General features: G+C 35.9%; 1 protein-coding gene across 1 annotated transcript in view; it reads right to left on the bottom strand.

Annotated features, from left to right (window-relative positions):
- Positions 1-6120: 6120 nt before the first annotated feature.
- Positions 6121-25857, bottom strand: part of LOC108529129 (attractin-like protein 1) — a gene marked incomplete at its 5' end in the record, with an annotated part of 414893 nt that continues 395156 nt past the window's right edge. The window contains one exon of the mRNA XM_017871231.1: positions 6121-6520. Within this exon, the coding sequence (XP_017726720.1) occupies positions 6399-6520 (122 nt within the window). The remainder of the gene's footprint in view (positions 6521-25857) is intronic.

The following is a 25857-nucleotide window of genomic DNA, read 5'->3' as shown; positions in this document are numbered from 1 at the left end:
TTGATGCTCTTGTCTCAATGTCATCAGTCAGTAATTTTATGAAATACTCTCCTAAAACTGTATAGATTTAAGAAGAGTTTAAGTCTTTATTGACCAAATGTCAAATTCGTTTCATAGAAATCCCTGTATCTTAGAAATACAGGAACTTAAGTTATTCAGGGAGTCTTTTTGAAAAACCTGATTGACCTTTACCTATGATGAAAAGATGGATGAAAATTAATAGGTGGATTCATAAAACAACTGGTAGAAAAAGAGTGGCCCGGTGTCCCCACAGTTGTTAATGCCAGCTATGCTGCATCAAGGTCCCAGTGTGGGAGCTTTTTGTGTGTTACCATCTAGCCTCGCAATGCCTCGAAAGGTGGGCACCATTGCCGCCCTTTACAGATGGAAGGCTGAGTTTCAAAGGTGAAACGCACCCAACATCACACACCTGAAAGCTGGGTCCAGTGCCTGTTTTCCAGCCTATGTGCCAGTGTGCGCCCTAAATGACCTTATGCCATGAACTGCAGCCATACAGTCACCTCTATCTTACTGCAGCCAAAAGAAAATGAGATGTTGGGAAGTAAAGCAAGGATCAATTACCTTTTTAAACATGTCCTATTTGAAGTTTTCCTATTGAACACTATAGTATATGGCATCTCTGTGTATCACTAAAATGCATTTTCATTTAAAGCAATTATGAGAATCCTAATCCTCTTAAAATTTATTAGCTGAATCTGTATGTGCAAATTCTTTTCCGATAGGAATTTTCTAGTTCAAATAGAATCCCCAGGTTAATTTTAAAACTCCATTGTATTTAACCAATTTATTTTTTCATATTTGGTAGAATAAAACATCCTAAAATCTAAGGAATTTTTCAAAGTCATTCTAAACTGAAATGTTTACAACTCCATTAAGGTTAGTTTTCAAGAGAATCAGCCATTTAACTGAGAAATTCTGGGAAAGTATCTGCATATTTGTGTGGTTTTATTTAAAAAAAAATGAAAACATCCAAATTTAAAGTGTCTGGAATGTAGGGGGAAAACCAAGACACAGACTCAAAGTGATTATCCTTGATGTCTTTTCAATCCACTTCACTTGAGGGCAAAGAATTTATTGCCAGTAAAAAGCTTTGATAAGTTGAGAATTAATTGCATAATTAGCCACAGAGTTAGCAATATTTGGCCCAGAAAGGTATAGTATGACTTTAAGTTAACATTGCATTGTCTCATAATCCTCTACAATTTGAATTTTCAAGTTTTAAGAACCCAGTGGGATTTGAGGTGAATAAAACTTGATAATTCTTCCACAGTAATACCATCTGCTTAGCCTCCCTAAAAATACAGCTGATATAGATTTTACATCTAAATCTGTATGTTTTTGTATTTTTATTATGTATGCTTTCTCTTGTGACAATTGTTAGAGAATTAAATACATTGGGCCATCACTTTTAAAAAATGATTATATCTTTGCAATCACTAGTTATATCAATTTATTTTTTAATGGGAGAAGTCAACATTTAAAGGGTCCAAAAGAAGCTAATAAAATTACTTGATTGTTTTTAGGAGACATTTACAAACTTAGCTCATTCCTTTACTGAGAGAGAAAATATCATAGGGAAGTAGAAACAACCAGTGGCCTCCCCCTCCAAAAACCCCCACAGATTATAGATAAAATTACTAAAATTACTCTAAGAATTTGTCTTATTTTTAATGCATGGAAAATAGCAAAATTATCATGCCAACATGAGGAATATATACTATAATTCATAAATGCCTAATTATCAAAATAATGACATAGTCATGGTAAGATGCAACCTAGCAATCTTATATAAGATACAACTACATATTGTATAATCATTCCTGTTATATATTACATTCAATCCTCATCAAATTAAGCTATGTAGAGATGGCATTATGAAATAAACATTTAATATCACAATAGGGTCGTAGTCTGCTACTGTACAACCATGGCATGCAAGTAACTATGCATTAGCTGTAAACAGTAAGGTGTCATTACCTTCCAGAAATCCAAAGAATGTGAAAAGTACATATATAGTACTAAACATCAATTGTATTTAAATGACCTTCATATTTAACAAAGCTATATCATATACAGCAGCTTTGGAGATTTCTGTCACTGTTATACATATCTTGTCGTCACCCTGAAGTTAGGAAACTGCATTTCCTAACTATATCTGTTAATGCTACTGAGCTTTAGTGAACTGTGGTCAGTGTTAGGATGTAAATGATTCTATGTTCTAATGTGAAGTCTGTTTTATTTTTCCTTTCTGCCATAATTCAGAATTTTGAGTCATTAAGAGTATGCTGACTGTGGGCAACCATGATCATATTTTCTAAACCACAGACTTTTTCTCATTACAGGGATGTGCTCACGTTAGGAGGAAGACTCTGTTGATGCTTGCCAGCCAGTGCTCTTCTCTACTTGTATTGTAAGCGGAACAGTTGGCAGGAAGGAACTCAGGTCATCTTGAGAGACGTTGCCTCTAAAATACGTTTTGTAACATTTGTAAAAGGTAGTTAAAATCTAGCAGCTAGGAGAGGAAGGGCAAAGAAAGATTCATTCTTATAAAAATGCAGATGGATCATTTAGGTCTGATCCAATGATTCTTAGGCAACTAAAAATTATCATACTGGAGCAGAAGCTTGTATGCTGTAAAATAACCATTTCGGCTCTCTTCAGGTCGTGGCATTGGAGGCTGTTTTTGGAAGGAGGGAAACAACTGATTGCTGGACAGGTTTTTCCATGCTCTATCAGCTCTGATAATGAGTTAGGCAGTTGGCATGGATGACGGGAATGTCCTCTACACTGAGCATTCTAATAAACCTCCTGTGAAGTTGCACAGAATGAGTTGAACTCATTCTGATCTGCATTCCAGTTAGATGGAAAGCGGTCACATTCTCAGACTGAGTTTGGACACGATATGGTCATGTGAAATATTTAAATACATTACCTACATCCTACTGCATCAAAATCTTGCCTTCACATTTACAACGAGATAAAAGAGCATTTAAAGCCATTGCAATGTGTTCATTCCCTATTCATATACAGGTGATTCAAGTTTGCTTATGAGGCAAAAACTGTACAATTCTCATCATTCAGGCATTAAAAAATGTCTTTAAAGTCTTGGGATATAAACAGTTGATTTATATGAATTACATATTTTTCATCTTCATTAAGAAACGATATACATCTTTTTCCAGAGTAGTTTAATGTTAGCTATAATAAGCCTAAGATAGTGGTAAAAACGGACTTTATCACCTGTGACCATCAATACTTTTATAAAACTCATGAACAGTCTTTGGCCACCTGGGTCACTGCCCATTTGGAAGGAAACTGTACTCAGGCTCGGGATGATGCAGAGATTTGCCTCCATAAAATCCGAGGCCATAGAACAGCGTTACAGAAGCCCAGAGTAAAACAGTACAGAATATACAGGAGCGGTTTCCATTTCTCAGACACAAGTTCCTTGACGTGTTGAAAGGTGTTTTCGATTCCGGACTCCAGAAGTCTTATCTTTACTATCTGAAGCTTTCTGTTGTGAAATATCTATTAGGGCACTGGCAATTGCAAGGCCTGGAAGAAAAGAGAAAAGCATTTAAATGCTTGCTTAGACATTTCTGGGATGGCAACAGTGGTGGTGAAGGACCCTGTTTGTTAGTGCTTTTCATTTAGTCATCACACGTTTGGCTGTTACTGGAAGTTTTCAAGTAGTTTGCCCTTTACCTAATATGTTTCTTGACTTGGGCATGTGAACTTCACAAAGGAAGAAGAACAAAGATCTAAGAAAGTTAACTGACTCTGACTTGGAACAATCAAATCAGTGTTTGACAAATTATCACATCTAGTTGTGCATATNAGGTTAGTTTTCAAGAGAATCAGCCATTTAACTGAGAAATTCTGGGAAAGTATCTGCATATTTGTGTGGTTTTATTTAAAAAAAAATGAAAACATCCAAATTTAAAGTGTCTGGAATGTAGGGGAAAACCAAGACACAGACTCAAAGTGATTATCCTTGATGTCTTTTCAATCCACTTCACTTGAGGGCAAAGAATTTATTGCCAGTAAAAGCTTCGATAAGTTGAGAATTAATTGCATAATTAGCCACAGAGTTAGCAATATTTGGCCCAGAAAGGTATAGTATGACTTTAAGTTAACATTGCATTGTCTCATAATCCTCTACAATTTGAATTTTCAAGTTTTAAGAACCCAGTGGGATTTGAGGTGAATAAAACTTGATAATTCTTCCACAGTAATACCATCTGCTTAGCCTCCCTAAAATACAGCTGATATAGATTTTACATCTAAATCTGTATGTTTTGTATTTTATTATGTATGCTTTCTCTTGTGACAATTGTTAGAGAATTAAATACATTGGGCCATCACTTTTAAAAAATGATTATATCTTTGCAATCACTAGTTATATCAATTTATTTTTTAATGGGAGAAGTCAACATTTAAAGGGTCCAAAAGAAGCTAATAAAATTACTTGATTGTTTTAGGAGACATTTACAAACTTAGCTCATTCCTTTACTGAGAGAGAAAATATCATAGGGAAGTAGAAACAACCAGTGGCCTCCCCTCCAAAACCCCACAGATTATAGATAAAATTACTAAAATTACTCTAAGAATTTGTCTTATTTTAATGCATGGAAAATAGCAAAATTATCATGCCAACATGAGGAATATATACTATAATTCATAAATGCCTAATTATCAAAATAATGACATAGTCATGGTAAGATGCAACCTAGCAATCTTATATAAGATACAACTACATATTGTATAATCATTCCTGTTATATATTACATTCAATCCTCATCAAATTAAGCTATGTAGAGATGGCATTATGAAATAAACATTTAATATCACAATAGGGTCGTAGTCTGCTACTGTACAACCATGGCATGCAAGTAACTATGCATTAGCTGTAAACAGTAAGGTGTCATTACCTTCCAGAAATCCAAAGAATGTGAAAAGTACATATATAGTACTAAACATCAATTGTATTTAAATGACCTTCATATTTAACAAAGCTATATCATATACAGCAGCTTTGGAGATTTCTGTCACTGTTATACATATCTTGTCGTCACCCTGAAGTTAGGAAACTGCATTTCCTAACTATATCTGTTAATGCTACTGAGCTTTAGTGAACTGTGGTCAGTGTTAGGATGTAAATGATTCTATGTTCTAATGTGAAGTCTGTTTTATTTTCCTTTCTGCCATAATTCAGAATTTTGAGTCATTAAGAGTATGCTGACTGTGGGCAACCATGATCATATTTTCTAAACCACAGACTTTTCTCATTACAGGGATGTGCTCACGTTAGGAGGAAGACTCTGTTGATGCTTGCCAGCCAGTGCTCTTCTCTACTTGTATTGTAAGCGGAACAGTTGGCAGGAAGGAACTCAGGTCATCTTGAGAGACGTTGCCTCTAAAATACGTTTTGTAACATTTGTAAAAGGTAGTTAAAATCTAGCAGCTAGGAGAGGAAGGGCAAAGAAAGATTCATTCTTATAAAATGCAGATGGATCATTTAGGTCTGATCCAATGATTCTTAGGCAACTAAAATTATCATACTGGAGCAGAAGCTTGTATGCTGTAAAATAACCATTTCGGCTCTCTTCAGGTCGTGGCATTGGAGGCTGTTTTGGAAGGAGGGAAACAACTGATTGCTGGACAGGTTTTCCATGCTCTATCAGCTCTGATAATGAGTTAGGCAGTTGGCATGGATGACGGGAATGTCCTCTACACTGAGCATTCTAATAAACCTCCTGTGAAGTTGCACAGAATGAGTTGAACTCATTCTGATCTGCATTCCAGTTAGATGGAAAGCGGTCACATTCTCAGACTGAGTTTGGACACGATATGGTCATGTGAAATATTTAAATACATTACCTACATCCTACTGCATCAAAATCTTGCCTTCACATTTACAACGAGATAAAAGAGCATTTAAAGCCATTGCAATGTGTTCATTCCCTATTCATATACAGGTGATTCAAGTTTGCTTATGAGGCAAAACTGTACAATTCTCATCATTCAGGCATTAAAAAATGTCTTTAAAGTCTTGGGATATAAACAGTTGATTTATATGAATTACATATTTTCATCTTCATTAAGAAACGATATACATCTTTTCCAGAGTAGTTTAATGTTAGCTATAATAAGCCTAAGATAGTGGTAAAACGGACTTTATCACCTGTGACCATCAATACTTTTATAAAACTCATGAACAGTCTTTGGCCACCTGGGTCACTGCCCATTTGGAAGGAAACTGTACTCAGGCTCGGGATGATGCAGAGATTTGCCTCCATAAAATCCGAGGCCATAGAACAGCGTTACAGAAGCCCAGAGTAAAACAGTACAGAATATACAGGAGCGGTTTCCATTTCTCAGACACAAGTTCCTTGACGTGTTGAAAGGTGTTTTCGATTCCGGACTCCAGAAGTCTTATCTTTACTATCTGAAGCTTTCTGTTGTGAAATATCTATTAGGGCACTGGCAATTGCAAGGCCTGGAAGAAAAGAGAAAAGCATTTAAATGCTTGCTTAGACATTTCTGGGATGGCAACAGTGGTGGTGAAGGACCCTGTTTGTTAGTGCTTTTCATTTAGTCATCACACGTTCGGCTGTTACTGGAAGTTTTCAAGTAGTTTGCCCTTTACCTAATATGTTTCTTGACTTGGGCATGTGAACTTCACAAAGGAAGAAGAACAAAGATCTAAGAAAGTTAACTGACTCTGACTTGGAACAATCAAATCAGTGTTTGACAAATTATCACATCTAGTTGTGCATATGACCCTAAGCCTTCCTCTCTATGTCTGAACACAAGTTTGCTGTGGAGGTACTAGAAATTTTCAATGTTACTATTTTTTTTTGGAACAAAACTAGTCATGTTAAGATTTTTAAAAACATTTCAAGCAGTTTTAGGTTTACAGAAAAATTGAACCAATGTTGAGATAAAATTACCAACTAAAGTCCATCACTTAAATTACGGTTTACTCTTTCTGTTGCATAGTTCTGTTGGTTTTGACAACTGCATAATGCAGGGTATCCACCATTAAAGTATCATACAAAATAGTTTCACTGCCCTAAAATACCCCCGGCACTTCACCAATTTATCCTTCTCTTTTGCCAAGTCTCTGGCAACCACTGATCTTTCTTTAATGTCTCTGTAGTTTAGCCTTTTCCAGAATGTTGTATGGTTGGAATCACACAGTACATAGCCTTTCAGATGGTCTCCTTTCACTTACAAATATGTATTTAACATAGCTCCATCTCTCTTTTTTTGGTTTGATAACTCATTTCCTCTTATTGCTGAATTATATTCCATTGTGCGGATGTGCCATAGTTTGTTTATGCACTCCCTACTGAAGGACATCTTGATTGTCCTTGCTTTCAATTTTTGGTAATTGTGAATAAAGCTGTTAAAAACATCTGTGTGCAGGTTTTTATGTGAACATAACATTTCAATTCATAAGTACCTAGGAGCCTGATTGCTGGATAATATGGTAAGCTTATGTTTTCATTTAGTAAAAAAAAAATTGCCAAACTGTATTTCACAGTGGCTGTGCCATTGTGTATTTCCACCAGCAATGAATGAGTTTTTATTGCTTCACAACCTCACCAGCATTTGTTGTTGTCAGTGTTTTTGGGGTTAGCCATTCTAATAGGTGTGTAGCAGTATCTTACGGTTGTTTAAATTTGCAGTTCTCTAATGACATATGATGCTGAGCAACTCTTGATATATTTCTTTGCCAAATGTATATCTTCTTTAGTGAGGTGCCTGTTCAGATATTTTGTCTGTTTTTAATTGGGTAGTTTGTTTTCTTTCTGTTGAGTTTTAAGAGTTCTTTGAAGATTTTGGATAACAGTTCTTTACCAGATATGTGTTTTGTAAATATTTTCTCCCAGTCTATGGCTTGTCTTTTCATTCTCACTAACTGTTTTAAAAAGTATAAAAGCACTCCATGGATAGAGTTATGCTATGTACAAATGGACATGGAAGAAAGATCACTTGACATTTAGCTGACAAGTGTCTTAAGTATTAGAAACGGACCTTGAGTATCATTAACCGAATGTGACCACAAATGCAGAGCTGTAGCTATCATAGGTAATTTAAAAAGTATATTGTTTAATTATGTTGATCTGCTTTGTTATATTGTTTGTTCAATGATGGTCAGGAACACTTGGTAAGATGCTCAGGGATAGTAAATTTATATTTAAATTTATAGAAGCAATGGCTCAACCAGATAATTTGGCTTATCATAGCTACATATGAATCATTTTCATATATGTTGAGTCCCATGTAATTCTTGAGTAAAACCAAATGTATCAAATCACCATACTAAATCATGAGGCCAGACTGTTTGGCCTTGCTTAAGAAAAGGCCACAAAAGGACTTTTGGCTTATTTTCCTTTCTCCAAGGTCTTGAAGACCTGATTTTGAATTGAGCTGACCTCTACATGTTACTCTTAGAGGAAGATCATTTTCAGATCTTATCCTACATAGAATATCATTGAATTATTTTATTCCTGTGGGTCGGTTAATTCTAGGTAAGATTCACGTATTTCCTGGCAGGAACAGAATTCAGAGATTGATGGACAGAAAGAAATGCCAGTAAAGGGACGTGGGGACGGTAAGAGGAAAGCAAACTAGCCTAATGCAGTGTTGTGGGAGTCAAGGGAGGGCCAAGCCCAAGGAGTCTGTAAAAAGTGGCAAACGGGCCAGCAGGGTAAGGCCTGTGGCAAAGGCCATTAGACTTCCTCAGAGAAGATTCTGGTGATCTTTGAGTCATTTCTGTATCTAACTGAGGATGGAAGCCTGAAAGTTAAGCAAGGAATGGAGTGACGGGAAGTGCGGCCAGCAGGCGTAAGTTCCATGTTTAAGATGCTTAGCAAGGGAAGAGATAAGTAAGCTTATCTACCTAACGGAAGTAGCAGGGTCAGATGGAATATATGTGGATGCATGGGATTATGTAAGTGTATTATTTAAAGGAAAAGGGAGCCTTGGGTACATTTGAAAACAGAAGAGAAGAGATTTGTGGAGAAGGAGAAATTTATGGTGTTAGCAAGGAAAGAAATTACAAAATTACAATAAGCATTGGCTAACCTGATAAATTTACAGATTTACCTTGTAAGGGTTGCTGTTAAGTAATTTGCTCTTTCAGGATATTAAATATCATCCTGAATTTTTTAGAGTTATTACAAGTTCAAAGTTCAAATAAAAACTGTTTTCTTGACCTTTGAAGAGCACATGGGAACTTCTGAAGAGTCCAATATAGATGTTTTATTACACTTATTCTGTGGTAGTTAATAATTATTTCATTATTTGTTTAATTAATGGAGCCGAAGGACCTTGTTATTATTTTTAAAATCACAGATTGTGGTGGTGCTAACTAAGAGTTCAAGCTGACCATAAGTTTCCACTGATCTTCTGGCATACTTGTGTCATTATTTACAGCTTCCTGCTATTTTATTCCTGGCACCAACTAATCCAGAGACAGCCAAGCATGACAAATAATATATGTCTCCTTTAATGTGGACAGAGACTACTTACACTAATTTCAATGATCACAACATCCAAATATGAAATCATGTTATTCATCAAACTACTGCATGATGTAGTCCAAATAAGCTCTGAAAAAATAATACTTTCCATTTACATATGAATGCAAACGTTTTCGTTAAAGAAGATATATCATCAGGAGAGGAGTAAACAGTTTGAGTTGCCAAAACAGGAAATTCTATGCTAATTCAAAACTGCCACTGTATCGCTGTATTTCATGAAGTCCAGAACCTAATTGAAGCAATGTCTCTCACAACATGTCCTGGGTTTTCTAATGATTCTGAAACTTGGAAACACATTCAGTTGAAAATCATAAATCATATTTCAGTTCTTAATTTACAAATAAAATTGCAAATCATACTTATTTTTAATTTGACAGCTTTTTGTCATTTCTTATGAAAATGTATCAACTGCATTTTCAGATCTGCGTAAATGGCAATGTGTATGTAGAAAGACTTGCACTTCTCTAGGCAGAGATATTTAAGTGTTAACCATGGTGCACTCACAGAGAACACTCAGGACCACTTGCCCAAAGTCTTGTCTGCCCATTTGATGGGCCAAACGATGTTTCATTTGGCTTAGGTCCTTTACTGGACCCCACCGCTTGTGGCCCATCATGAGTTACTCTTCTTTATAAATCTTGTAATTTAATTATGAACAGGATAATAATCATAATAACTGCATTTATATGTGTGTGTGCCTTAAATACCAAGTTATTACCACTTTTGCATTTCTTCATGTTAAATATAAGGTGAACCTTAAAAAAAATCAGAAGTTGCTACATTCTCGTTCAACCTACAAGAGAACCTAGATACAAGAATGAAAAAAAGAAGACAAAGCCCCTATCTTATTGAATTCGATAGTGTGTATGGAAGACTCACTAAAAGAGAGAGAGAGAGAGAAAGAGAAAGTAATCTCTGTCATTGCCTTTCAGCACACTTTGTTATTGTAGGGAATCTAATTTTCTTAATTGATAAAAAGAAAAGCCAAGTCAACAGGTTTTTCACAAAGACAGTATTACCTCCCCCATCCCCTAAATGTAGCAGTTATATTCTGGTAAGATACTGAAAATAAGGATAATGGCCAGACCATGTATAAATAGAATTCTGACCCACAACTTGCGGCAACCTGCTCAGGAAACCAAGCTATGATCTGCAATAATCAGCCCAGGAAGCCAGCTTGCTATGTTGACTTGTAAGAAGTCAGACTGCTATCTCTAGTAATAACCCACGAAGTTAAACTGTAATCCCTGTCATGAATGGCCCCAAATGGCCAGGACTTGATTAATAAATAACAGCTTCCCTAATTTGTGTCCTCACTTCCAGCCAGAGGAAGCCAAATATGTACCCCTAACCATGTAGTATGCCCCACTTCTAGTTAGCCTGTCTACAGCTCCCACAAGCCAACAGCCTCTAATCAGGGCACACCTGAAGCTTCCCTTTTTTCACGATAAAGCTTTCCCACTCCTGCCTATCTGTGAGTCTCCGCCAAAACACAAGTGAAAGTGGTTGACTCTCTTGCTATAGCAAACTCTGAATACACAGCTTTTGCTTATTTTCATTTGCTTGGTCTTGGTTTATTTTCACACTGGCAGTAAAGACATAAGGGTCGTTTGCGATCTTTTCTGGGTTTTAAAAAAGATACGTATCAATAAAATAAAAGCAACCTATCAATAGGTTCTTCGTGTTGCCATTTTCGGCACACACTTTCTCTTGACTTTCCTGAGAATTTTTCCCAGTAAGAGGTCTTCTGGGGATGATCCCGCACTCCTTGTGCCATAGGAGGAAGTGCTTCCTCCTAGTCAGATGCTGGGCAGTGGCCCATGCTGCATGCCGCTAGAGTTCCATTAAAATCAGGTCACTCCAGAAGATCATTTTTCAAAACGTCACACAAATCATCTGATGAAATTCACTTACTGTGTTCTCTAGGCCTAGCACAGTTCCGTGTTATCAAAGCAATACAATTAACTGGGGGAACAATTCATTATTTTAGACTGGTGGTCCAAAGGAATTTCATTTACCATGTAAAGATGATGCACAGATGCTGCAGGCTAGCAGGATTTACATAAAAATATATCAGTAGATTAAAAAAATGCTGGGGTTTCAATAGTTATTATAAGCTTTACCTTTTTGTACTTTTAGTGCTTAAACACCAGACACTATGACATTTAGATGATTAAAATAGGAAGTATAAACCACATAGGAAGGAACATACCATCCCTCTGTTTCCTATTCCATTATCCATGGTCTCTTGGTGTTTCAAACTGGTCCTTGCTAACAGAGAGTCGCCCCAGTGGCTGCTCTTGTTCACCCAGGGCAGGATAAGCCCTAAAGGAAGCAGGCTCCTTCAGGACCATAGTAATTTCCCTCAGAAAATGGGCACAACTCAGTGGTCCCTGGGTTGGATGCCAAGAGTTACCACAGCTATTTTTAAAGCTTATTTTTAATTGACAAATAATTGTGGATATTTATGTGATACAGTGTGGTGTTTTGACCTATGTATACGTTGTGGAAAGATTCAATCAAGCTAATCAACATATCCATCACCTCTCCAATTTACCATCTTTTTTTTGTGGTGAGAATGTTAAAAATCTATTCTTTTAGTAGTTTTGAAATACGTAATACATTGTTATTAACTGTGGTCACCATGTAGTGCAACAGATCATTAAAACTTACTCCTCCAGTCTAACTGGAGTTTGTACCCTTAGATCAACACCTTCCTTTTCACCATCCCTCCCCCTTCCCCTAGCCTCTGGTAATTAGCTTCCTACTCTGAATTTCTGAGATCACTTTGTTAGATTCTACATATAAGTGAAGTCATACAGTATTTGTCTTTCCGTACCTGGCTTATTTCACTTAACGTAATATGCTCCAGTTCCATTCATGTGTTGCAAATGACAGAATTTCCTTCTTTTTAAGGCTGTATAATATTCCATTGTTTATAAAGACCACATTCCCTTTATTTATTTTTTCCCTTTATCCATTGATGGACATATAGCTGTTTCTATATCTGTACTATTGTGAATAATGCTGAAATGAATGTGGGAGTACCCCACAGCTATGTTGTAAATAAGTAGAACATACACCAAAATCAGACCTTCACTTGCAACCTTAGGAAAAAACAATATATGACTCCTGAAATTTAAGAATTTTATTTATCTTTAAACATGTGAAAACATGACCTGAAGAGACAGCAATGTAAATAACAGCTAAATAATTAAATGGTAAACATGTCTTTTTAAACCACTAAATTTGCAATGAAAACCACCAAGGAGAAACATCAGGAATTTAGTTATTGTTAGCAAAACTCTAGTTTTCCCTAATGGAAGTGAAATGGTAATAGTAGACTTCAGCAGTAACAATCTAATCATAAAATTACTGATGTGTGTTTTTTACAATTATGCAGAACAATTAATAAGTACAGTAATAAAATACTGCACATCAAATGAAATTGCCTTGGAAAGAACATTCCCACTCTATATACAAACATAGCACCTCCATTTTACATTTGAACAAAAGCCTCAGAAAAGTCATTCATTTTGAAATGCTCTCCTCCGAAGTCTGTGTAAAAGCAGGCACCACTATATATTTTAATTTTCCAGGAAAACAGCTTCATTAGGCGTGAAAGGTTAATTGTAGGTTTAAGTGGAGTTCAGGGAATGGTGCCGGGTCTGTAGTGAATTGTACAGTCTGCTTCAGGACGACTGAATGAGTGCTATAAACTGTTTGCCCTGCCGAAATGTTTTACTACCTCATTTACTATCTGTCTTCTTTTACTGCTTGTATTTGTAGTTCTTCTAAACCTTTAATGGCTACAGTTTTATTTCACTGTAATCAGATTTAAATGGAAATACCATGCTGGGATGTTTAAATGTTTTTCCTCTGATCGTATATAGCTACATACTACTGATCAGAGTCTTGGCTATCCTTCACATGATTAAGAAAGTGACTTTGGGAAACTTTGATGTTACATAGACTCTAACTATTGTGCAGACTTAATTTAACATTCAGTGTGGCCACCCTCGCCAATATGCAACTAAGGCTGGATGCATAATTAGAAAATATGCATTTCCATTTTCATTTATCTGTTGGAAGGCCAGCACAAGTGAAGTCATTATTAGGCAAAACTCCAAAGGTGACACTGTTGAACAAAAATGGAAAAACTTCAAGTGCCGAAGACACTGGAATGACAAATGCACTAGTCATACTTGTCTGATCATTTGAAGAGATATTTCCCCTCACCTACTAAAAACCAGTGACAACTACAGATGCCAATGTTTAAATACAAATGATTATTGTATTCTGATTATAAAATTTTGCTTGGCCTTTAACATATCATAATATTTTACAATTTCATTTAAAGACACACTGTTCAAGTTATAGAAAATGTTATCCTACTCTAGCACCACAGACACCTTATCCAACACTTTCTATAACATTGCTGAGCACTCCCTCACTTTGATACGAATTGTTCTCTCATTGGGTAGAATGTGCTGAGTAAATCATGACCATGACTGTCTCAAATCATTGTTTTTAATGCAAATTCTCACTGTTCTTGGCAAGTGATCTTATCAGTTCTATTTTCTAATTACATACTCAAAAACTTTACTTGGTTTATTTAAAATATTTTGTTGCCATTGATTTTGGAGACACAAACACTTACTAGAATCAGACTTGCAGCTACCTTTCCAGATGATTAAGTAAATTTGGAACTCAAATGGAAATTCCTTCTTTCTAAGTCAAGTGCAGAAATATTTTCTAGTATTTTCTTCTTTCAATTAAAAAACCCCCAACAATTCTGATACTTGACAATCCTTATTGTAAACCCTAGTCATTCTTAATTTAAATGCTTACTGCTCATTGAAGAAATGGAATGATGGTGGTATTGTAATAATGGCTATATTTTATTTTTCATTTGGTAGAGACATTGTATTTCAGTGTTTCTAGTGGAAAAATGTCATTGGCTGCCTTAAGTGAGGTTATGTATGTGAAAGTGTTTTATAAACTATAATGTATTATATAAAATTAGTTAATAATTTCAATAATAATCTGTTACTACCAATAAGAAATCACAGTCAAACTATAAATGCTCAGAAAACTCCAAAGACTTGAGGATTAAAAAATCATTTGAGAAGCAATGATTTCCTGAGCACCTACTATATGCCAGGCACTGCTTTAGTCCCCAAGGATTTAGCAGTGAACAAAACCGATGATATATGAAAGATTCTGTACCTCTTGGAGTTTACATTATAGTGGATCTAGCACATGAATTCTTTTGACCAAGTCATTGTGAGGATTAAATGTAAAAGGGCTTAAAAATGCCTGGTATATATAAGAGTTCAAAAATGGCAATCTTCATCATCATCATCATCGTCATTCTCATTAACATCAAGTGAGAAGCTTGAAGTCAAATAGGAAATAGTAGACAAAACTCTAGGCACTCAAAGATTTTGCCTGTATCTGTAAAAGCATTCATTCATGCAAAAATCAGTATGTCTACCATGGGTTGAAATGCCGTGTAAGGAAAAAATTATTAGAAAGATAGACTCAAAGACAGACAATGCCAATTTACAGCAATATCATCAATGAGGTGATTCTGTATACCGCCCTCAAAGCAGAATTTATGTGATGCCTGCGATGATGAAAATGAGAATTTGCTCATGCGGAAATACATGACTTATGTGTGTTGTCCACTCATTAGGAAATGCAAAAATAACTGAAAGTGATAATGGCAAAATAGACGAATGACAACATTCAACAGAGAAAGCATTTGTTTATACTAATATTGCCCATGTCATTGGAAATACTACTAATAATGGACTTTCATCATTTTTCAGAGTTACAAAATGCTTTTACATTCATTAACTAGGTTGTTTCTCAAAACTATTCTGTTGAAGTGGGTCAGGAAGCTATTTTTGTCCTGATGTCACAGATGGCCAAAATGAGGCAGGGAGTGGCTAAATGACTAGTTCATGCCCACACAGCTGGTGACAGTGGTGGCACCTGAACCCACGACTCCAGATCCCTTGACCTGCACTCTGCTCATCTGCAGCTAGAAGAAGGAAGTCACTACTTTGGTGCAAATGTCTCCCACATGATTGTGAACTAGAAGAAAAAGAAAAACAAAACTTAGTAGAGATGTGAAATCAGCTATGGTCAAAAACATTGAGTAATTGCTGATAGTAATAAAAACAGTAATGATAATAATACAAAAAACCATGATTGATTCTGTTAACATCAACTGAATGCTTGCAATAAGCCAGGCATTACCCTCGCACTATGTATGCATTATTTTATCAGGATATGCAGTTAGGAGTGGGTGACAATACAGGTTAAATTGAGAAACACGTATTGAGGGCATATTGCAGGCAGTGTTGTTGTAGCTGGCTGTTCTCAAAGAACATCAAACTAGGGCTAAGATGCAAGAGCTCCTATATTTGCTGACAATGGTGCAGAGACCAACTCTGTGAAGTAGGCAGAAGCCACGAGGAAAAGAAAGATAGAGGTGTGATCTCTAAGGGGAATGTAGAGGTTGACGATTCCCAAGAGACATGATCTCTGAACTGAGATTTGAATGATGAAGAGGAAGAAGTACACTGGCAGGAGGGGTGTAGTGTGTTCCGGATACTGGAAACTACAAAATCAGCAGCATGGAGAGAAGGAATATTTGAGAAACTTCGGGACATACATTGTAAATGGAACGATAGGAGAATGGTAAGAGAGAAGACAGGAGGTCAGCAGCAAAGGGTCCATAAAGCGGCCTTAGATGTTACACTAGGACTTTGATTTTTAATGTGCAAGGCAGAAAGAGCCATGGAAGGATTTTAAGGAGTAGAGAGGCATAATCAGATTTTTATTTCAAAGAGACAGTGTAGCATGGAGGACAGACTGGAGTAGGGGGTGAGGCTACTATTATTGAAACCAGATAAGAATATGGCAATAAGGAGAGATAAAGGGGATGGACAGGATAGATATTTAGGAGAGAGTACTATGGGAGATAAAACAGGGCACTCTTGAGTACCTGGGTGCATACAATTGGTATTCACAAGCATATGATGGAACAGGAATGGGCAGGGTGTGTGGGAAAGCAGTGGATCATTTGTTTGGCTTCAGACATACTGAATTTGGTAACCTGCAGGTCATTATAGTGGACCTGTCTATTTGGATATGCAGGTGTGAAGCTTAGGAATAAAATCTATGCCAGAGACGCAGAATTGGGAGTAATTACCGTAGATGGAATATGAAGATTTTATAATTATATAGGCGGGGAATGCTAGCTGTTGCAATAGTTAAAGCCTGAAATCTCAAGGGTTTAACAAAATCGAAGTTTGTTTCTCATGACGTAAAGTGTTCCTGAATGGTGGCAGGCTGTCTGGAAGGGGATAGAGAGGAACACAGCTTAGCTCTGGTCTATGGCATTATTTAGGGTCTCAGACCGATGACACTTGTGTCATCTTCAATCCAGGGCATCCACCAATGCCTTGAGCATTGGCATCTACATGGTAGGCAGAAGATGAGCAGGTGGAAAAGGTACCCCCACTCTAAAACACTTTGTTCCCATGCCATTAGCAAGAACTGCTGCCGGGCAACACCTCTCCACCACTCAGCTGGGGCGGGGGTGTGTGTGCAAATCTTGGGTGGAAAACTACCACTCTGCCATTAGAGTGGATGAGGCTTCCCTGGTAGAAAGACTAGAGTAAGAAAGGGAGAAGACCCAGAGGAGGGCTGATGGTGGAGAACACAGGAAAATGAAGAGCGGTAGGAGAAACCAGGAATGAGATTGTCCACAAGCTCTGTAACACTGGTCAGTAGCTAGTTATAAGCTGTGGATCCTGTTTCTGTTTGCAGCAAATAGTCCCAAAATTCCATGGAAACTGTAAGCTAGCTTAGTTTGTGGCTTCCAAGCTGTTCTTGACTTGAAATTCAGCATGTCTCTTGAGAAATTTCTCTTGGAAAGCAGTTAGAGTAGGTGGCTGCTAAGGTCACTCTGGTTCTACGAATTCATGACTGCAGCTGCCTTTCTTCATCAGGCCATGGGCAAGGACCTGGACATCCCTGCTGGCTTCCCCTCCATGTGTGCTTGCAGGCGGCAGCAGAGTGGGCTGCCACAGCATTGCTGTAAAGTCAGGGGACTGGATGGGCTCAAGGACTCCCTGGCTAGAAATGTGCATTTGGTCTTGTTAGTTAATGACTTGAGAAGGACTGAACATAGTTCTACAAGAATGAGAACTGCACTGGTAGTATCAGCTATGGTTTGTATTTATGGTTAGGTGCCGTTTCTATGATGCCAAAAACACTAGTGAAGAAGCTGACTCTAAGTTTCACATTACAAGAGTAAAGAGACTGGGCAATGTCAAACACCTGGCTGGGACTTGATCTTGTGTCTAGCCATCTCTGAACAGCCTGGTTGTTTGTTTGTTTTAAAATTTCCTTTTCTAATTGGAAGTCCCACCATAAACGTAACTCAGTTCCTGAAGGAATTGCTTGCCAAACGGAAGAATCAGTTCACTTTCCATATGAGTTCTGATCTCTCTCAAGGGATCTGTACACAGAACCAACAGGAATGCATTTTTATCTGTTTTTTTTTTTTAAGCTCAGATACTTATTTATAAGAAATTATATTACAATTTTAAGTCAAGGCTAAAGTGTTGGGTAGTGATGCACATAATAATTTCCCATAGTATTTATGTGAGGGTATAGGAAAGTATAGGAGACAGATACCAGGCTTATAATATTACATAGCACAGATATACCACAATGAATATTAAAAGACAAGTTATCAACTAGAAAAAATGAATGTTAGTATTTTTCAAAGTGATATTTCTGTTCTCTCAAGTTCCTAGCAGTCAATATTTTTAAAAGTTTGACGTCAAAATAAATAGAAAATATACAATGATCTCTGCAAAGTCAAAATATTAACAAACTCCATTGGTAGAACAAATTTATAACTTCCATATAAAACTATATCATGGCAAAATGGAAGAAAAAAACTAGAAAAAATTATGCAAACACTCACTTGTAGCCATTCAGATGAAATGGAAGGGACAGTGCTGTAGAGAATCATGATTTTTTTCTATTAATATTATTATAAATTGCTTAGACCTTACTGAAAGTTATTATAGATAATGTAATGGCCAGAGGCATTTTAACAAAAACAGGTATGTCTGCAGCCAAATTGATCCTTGATAAATTTCCTTTGCTGAAGGAAAAAGCAGTAGACTTGGACAGTACACTTCTCAAAACAGACCTGAAACCTTTCCTCTGATGTTTGCTAAGTGATCTGGGACCCTGATAGTACACATGCTCTCCAGTAATTCAAAACAGGGACTTTTGGAAAGTCGTTTGATTAAATGACCTCCTTTAATCTAACAGAGGATTCTCTGAAGCAATTTTGAGAATCTGACTGAGTATATCCCATAAATGCTGGCCCTTTTGAGTGAAAAAAGTGTCATGGTGCCCCATTTTGCCTTTGGGAGCAATCAAAGTGGCGTCTGAGCTACTATAGATTGAGAAGTGTCAGAAAGAGTCAGCACTAGTGAGGACCTTTCAAACTCCACAGGCAGGTAAATCGTAGAGAGAACAGACTTCAGAGTGATCTGGAATTTTCTGATGTTATATCCAGGGGGGCAAATACTGCCCTGCATCCACTCCATGGTATTTTCAGACACAAAGAGAATTCTCATAGATTGGTTCCACAATCCCTGCCGGCATGTTTCCTCGGTCATTTGACATGTGTATCTGCAGAAAGGGGCCCTTGTTAACCATAGGTTCCTCATAGGATGGCAACGTGATGGGTTAAGGGATGGATGGAGATAGAAACTATTAGCACATGTCATTACAGAATGTCATTTGTGGGAAGAGATGGAAAACTTTATTCTCTTTATTAGGCATATTCACTCTGGATGCCGTGTACCTACTTTGAGTAAGTGCCTTAGCTGGCATGAAGATGAAAACACCTTGCTTTCGGGTCAATAAAGGGAATCTCTTATGATCAATGGCTGATTAAAGCAAGATCTTCTGAGCAGTAGGCTCTGGGCTGTGTTCTGTAAAGAGTTTTCAAATTAATCTTCCTCTGAGGTCTGGGCAAGGGGCCAGTTCACCATCCAGCTGTCTCTGACTTTCAGCCCAATGGTACATGAGTTCCCATAATTAGAGCAATCATTTTATTTTTAAATAAAGAAAAGAAACTTATATTATCATTATACTTTAGAGGCATTAAATCTAAGAAACTGCAGTGCAGCAGAAGTAAGATACTGTTAGGTTTCAAAAAGTATAATTTAATCAGATTTAGTTTCATGTTCTCTTAAACCCAACTTTCACTTACTAAAATTGGAGAAATGCAGACTACAATTTTTATTTGCAAAGATATTTATCATTTGCCCTAAAGCAATGTAAAAGCAAATCTTGAAAAGACAAATACATGGCTTATAATTAACCTGGATGTTCACCCCTCCCCTCTCCCTTAGTAAAAGGCTGTAAGACTATGTTGTTAAAGCATTTGACAAATTGGGATCCTAATTATAAGAACAAAAGCAAATCCTCTATGAATAACTGCATATTTAAATTAATTGTATTTTGTCCCTCTTTCACTTTCAGGAGTTGGAAATAGCAGACCAGTTGTTTTTCTTTCTTTGTTCAAGTACTAACTGAGAAGAGGATGGAGAAGTAAAAATACTGACCCTGAGCCAGTGAGCCACAGTGCCAAAGGGCTACCCATTACTTCTAGAGAGTTAGAATAATCTGCAAAGATGAAAAGTCAGCGTACAAAAACACATTAACTCATAATGCTCATGCCCAGACATTTACCATCCACCAGTATGACTCTTAGTTGTATATTTAATGCACTCTTTGTAGCAGATTTTAAAAAATGCTATCTTTAAAAATGTTGAGTGAGATGCCTGAGATAAAATGTGGTTATATCTTTGTGCAGAATCACTTATGTGACCAAAATTGACCCAGGTGAATATTTTAGCTAAGCCAATTATACCCCAAATTTGATTTTCATTCAAATAAAACCAATAGTTGAATTGTAGGTGGCTGAATCGCCTGGCTGTTGGACTGAACTGTTCAGATCAGTATCAGTTAAGATGCTCTTCGTGGGATGTATGACTAGTTCTGAAGCTTATGTATGGCTAGTTCTGAAGTTTATGGGATGTATGACACGTTCTGAGGCTTATGATCCGACCTGAAGAGGTTTATACTTCAACTCTGAGCATGGTCTCTATTCAGATGTACAATCAAAAATGACCGAAGCAACTTCTGGGGAAGGAGAAAACCAAATAAATCTCTAGAATGACTGCGGTTAAAAACACGTCGTTTAGTAATTTTAACTAATTTGGGAAAAGTACGGCTTAGAAGAAATAAACAAGGCATACAATGTCACATTAAAATAATGTTAAAATACAGATACTGGCATTAAAGTGTGAACTGGGCGTAGCTTATCAACCATAGCTACAGCCCTAGAGTTCAAGTTCAGAGGAAATATTTCCTAAACTTCCTAGAATGTCAATATTTTAATATGTAAGCATCTATACCACATTCTTTGGAAAGATTTTAGGAACTGCACCATCAAATTTCAAATGGTGCTTCTTTCACAGGTTGCTTAACCTTCCTCAAATATTGAGATTGGATTAGTATTTGAAAAGTAAGGTGAACATAGAAAATAAATATTTTTATATAGGAAAGTAATCTGTTCAACTTCCATCTTTAACATATTGGCATATGTTTTGTTCTAGTATTAGTCAAAATTAGCTTTGAGAGTTCCTATGAATTATCCCATAATGTAGCCTAATCACTGCTGACATTTTGAAGGAAGATGTTAAGGCAGCCAAGACAAAACTAAAAGTGGACACAAAATATTACACATATTCATCACAAAATTATAATGGTCCTCCATGAAGTTATTTTTTCTTAAAGTACAATCCGAAAGTGACCATGTCTGGAGGGTGGATAAACTCATTGGACCCTCTGGCCTACTCAAGCCTTGGGTTCCTTCATACCTGGCATGTCTCTGGTTTGTAAGTAGATAAGGCGAAAACATTCTGGATATGTTTCAGTTTAAATTGTATTGTTTAGTCCATTTTATAACTTTTAATATGACATAAATATAAGATAGAATGAGTCAAAGGATTTATGTTTTAGTTTTCTCTTTTCAACTACAAAGATTAGACCCAGAGTTAAGTGAACATTAACTCCAATCACGCATTACCTTCAGAATTTGGTGAACCTTGCCAATTTTAATGTTAAAATGAGAAGTGTTTATTATTACACAAATTCCTAAATACCAGTAAGAAATAAGTGTAATCAAACATAGCATCTATAAATTTTCCTTTTAAAACATAAATTAGCCCCTACAGTTTGTTTATTTAGTCAATATAAAAGTTGAAATTTCCCCTTGTTGAAATGAGTAAAATGCAATCATGATGCAAAATCAAAAGAAAACACAGATTTCGATTCTCTCATGTTTTCCAGGATCAGTATTCAAAATGGGATTTGTGAATAGTTACACTAAAGAAGAACATAAGGGTTCAGTGAGTTTGAAAATAACTTTGTTTTGGACACTCACATTGAAGTGAACTTAAACAATCTTAAAAGTATGAGAGAATCAAGTTTAAAGGACATGTTTCTAAAATCATTCTTAAAATCTTATTCCCAGTAATAAAGGTGCTTTTCATACCCACAAACACAAATACATACATGAAACACTGATTAAGTCCTATGAACCAAGAAGTTGAAAATATTTTATCATATGTATACTGGTACTCTTTGTATTATCAATATGAACAGAAGCAAAATACGTCTCTATTTTTTAAAAAATCTGTTTTACTTCTGGTTTTGATCAGAATATTCCAACAGGAAAAGATAAGAAAGTGATCACCAAAACTGAACCTGGGACCCTTGGTTTGAGATAATTAACTAATCAATAGACAATTATTCTCTCCAGGGAATGCATAGACACAGACATTTATTCAGTAACTTTTCAGATTTTCATACAAGGTAATTAATACAAGCTTCACTATAGAAAATTACATTTTAATGACTTTCTGTTCAAATTACATGAATTTTATGTAAGGAAAAGCTTATGAAGTCTAAGATTTTCTTTCCACCCAAGTTTTTAAAATTTGTGTTTGAATATAGTTCCTTTCATTAACATNTAAGGTGAACATAGAAAATAAATATTTTTATATAGGAAAGTAATCTGTTCAACTTCCATCTTTAACATATTGGCATATGTTTTGTTCTAGTATTAGTCAAAATTAGCTTTGAGAGTTCCTATGAATTATCCCATAATGTAGCCTAATCACTGCTGACATTTTGAAGGAAGATGTTAAGGCAGCCAAGACAAAAACTAAAAAGTGGACACAAAAATATTACACATATTCATCACAAAAATTATAATGGTCCTCCATGAAGTTATTTTTTCTTAAAGTACAATCCGAAAGTGACCATGTCTGGAGGGTGGATAAACTCATTGGACCCTCTGGCCTACTCAAGCCTTGGGTTCCTTCATACCTGGCATGTCTCTGGTTTGTAAGTAGATAAGGCGAAAACATTCTGGATATGTTTCAGTTTAAATTGTATTGTTTAGTCCATTTTTATAACTTTTAATATGACATAAATATAAGATAGAATGAGTCAAAGGATTTATGTTTTAGTTTTCTCTTTTTCAACTACAAAGATTAGACCCAGAGTTAAGTGAACATTAACTCCAATCACGCATTACCTTCAGAATTTGGTGAACCTTGCCAATTTTAATGTTAAAAATGAGAAGTGTTTATTATTACACAAATTCCTAAATACCAGTAAGAAATAAGTGTAATCAAACATAGCATCTATAAATTTTTCCTTTTTAAAAACATAAATTAGCCCCTACAGTTTGTTTATTTAGTCAATATAAAAAGTTGAAATTTCCCCTTGTTGAAATGAGTAAAAATGCAATCATGATGCAAAAATCAAAAGAAAACACAGATTTCGATTCTCTCATGTTTTCCAGGATCAGTATTCAAAATGGGATTTGTGAATAGTTACACTAAAGAAGAACATAAGGGTTCAGTGAGTTTGAAAATAACTTTGTTTTGGACACTCACATTGAAGTGAACTTAAACAATCTTAAAAGTATGAGAGAATCAAGTTTAAAGGACATGTTTCTAAAATCATTCTTAAAATCTTATTCCCAGTAATAAAGGTGCTTTTCATACCCACAAACACAAATACATACATGAAACACTGATTAAGTCCTATGAACCAAGAAGTTGAAAAATATTTTATCATATGTATACTGGTACTCTTTGTATTATCAATATGAACAGAAGCAAAATACGTCTCTATTTTTTAAAAAATCTGTTTTACTTCTGGTTTTGATCAGAATATTCCAACAGGAAAAAGATAAGAAAGTGATCACCAAAAACTGAACCTGGGACCCTTGGTTTGAGATAATTAACTAATCAATAGACAATTATTCTCTCCAGGGAATGCATAGACACAGACATTTATTCAGTAACTTTTCAGATTTTCATACAAGGTAATTAATACAAGCTTCACTATAGAAAATTACATTTTAATGACTTTCTGTTCAAATTACATGAATTTTATGTAAGGAAAAGCTTATGAAGTCTAAGATTTTCTTTCCACCCAAGTTTTTAAAATTTGTGTTTGAATATAGTTCCTTTCATTAACATTAAATCAGTTAGCTTTAATTTATAAAAAGAGACTGCTAAGTTTTACCACAATAGTTTGCACAGCTTTAATTTGCATTCATGAAAAAACACAATAAATTAATTTGCTACTTGGAACGAATTTGACAAATGCATTAATCATGAAGAAACCAAATTCAGTTTTCTTTACTCTTTCTCACAAAGATAGATGTAAGATACGAGACTACTGATGTTAGCATTCTTTAAGCAAAATGAGATGTAATGATAATAATGAGGATATTCATGGAACTAGAGAATTGGAGAGCTGGAGGGAGCCTTAGAAATTTCCTGGTTTGGTCGGGCGCGGTGGCTTAAGTCTGTAATCCCAGCACTTTGGGAGGCCGAGACGGGCGGATCACAAGGTCAGGAGATCGAGACCATCCTGGCTAACACGGTGAAACCCCGTCTCTACTAAAAAATACAAAACTAGCCGGGCGACGAGGCGGGCGCCTGTAGTCCCAGCTACTCGGGAGGCTGAGGCAGGAGAATGGCGTAAACCCGGGAGGCGGAGCTTGCAGTGAGCTGAGACCCGGCCACTGCACTCCAGCCCGGTCGACAGAGCGAGACTCCGTCTCAAAAAAAAAAAAAAAAAAAAAAAGAAATTTCCTGGTTTAACAAATGGGAAAAGAACAATTCAGTCTCCCAAACAGTCCATAGAGCTGAATTCTGAAGAGGGATTATTTTCATTTTCTCCATTGGAAACCACCACAAAAGTTAGACTTTTTCAAGTACTGACTAGTTTGGCTTTGAAATTACTTTGGTTCTTTCTGAACCATACTACTTCTTGTCCCTAAAGTTTTGAGAGTACAGTTTAGCTCTGAGATTATGCTAAATCATAACATGAAAAACTTACAGCAAAATTTAGGTTTTTTAACAAATAGCATCAAAAGCACTAAAACAATTCCCAACACCTACACTGTGCACTGATTCTCTTGACAAGTCAATAAAATATTGTCAAACACATTTACAAGTTTGTATCTCTGTGAAATACGTCTTTGGATAAAGACGTATTTAACAACAATATACTGTATTGCAAATATTTCTCTTATTTGCTAGTTGTCATTTCATGCTGATTTTTTAAGCTTCAAACTTTTGCTTTTATATATAGTTCAAGCTAAAGGTCATCTTAATGTTTATACGGTGTTTGGAAAGGACTTCCCTACTCTTAGATCATAGCAAGATTCTCCCATGTTATCTTCTAATTTTTTTTTAAATTTAATTTTTTGGTATTATTGAGAAAATTCAAAGGAAGCAACAGTACTTACAGTAGTGTTACTGAAAAGAACAGTAATCACAGTATTCTTAGCAAATGTTCAAACATTATAAATCATTTTTGAATGAAATAGAATTCTACCAGTTTTCAAAGAGAATGCTTCCAGGTTTTGCCCATTCAATATGATACTGGCTGTAGATTTGTCATAAATAGCTCTTATGATTTTGAGATATGTTCCATCAATACCTGAGAGCTTTTAACATGAAGGGATGTTGAATTTTATCAAAGGCTTTTTCTGTATCTATTGAGATAATCATGTGGTTTTTGTCTTTAGTTCTGTTTATGTCATGGATTATATTTATTGATTTGTGTATGTTGA

The sequence above is a fragment of the Rhinopithecus bieti genome, unplaced genomic scaffold (genome assembly GCF_001698545.2).
Source record: "Rhinopithecus bieti isolate Rb0 unplaced genomic scaffold, ASM169854v2 scaffold_5982, whole genome shotgun sequence".
Taxonomy (NCBI): Eukaryota; Metazoa; Chordata; class Mammalia; order Primates; family Cercopithecidae; genus Rhinopithecus; species Rhinopithecus bieti.
This window is presented reverse-complemented; position numbering and strand designations above follow the sequence as displayed.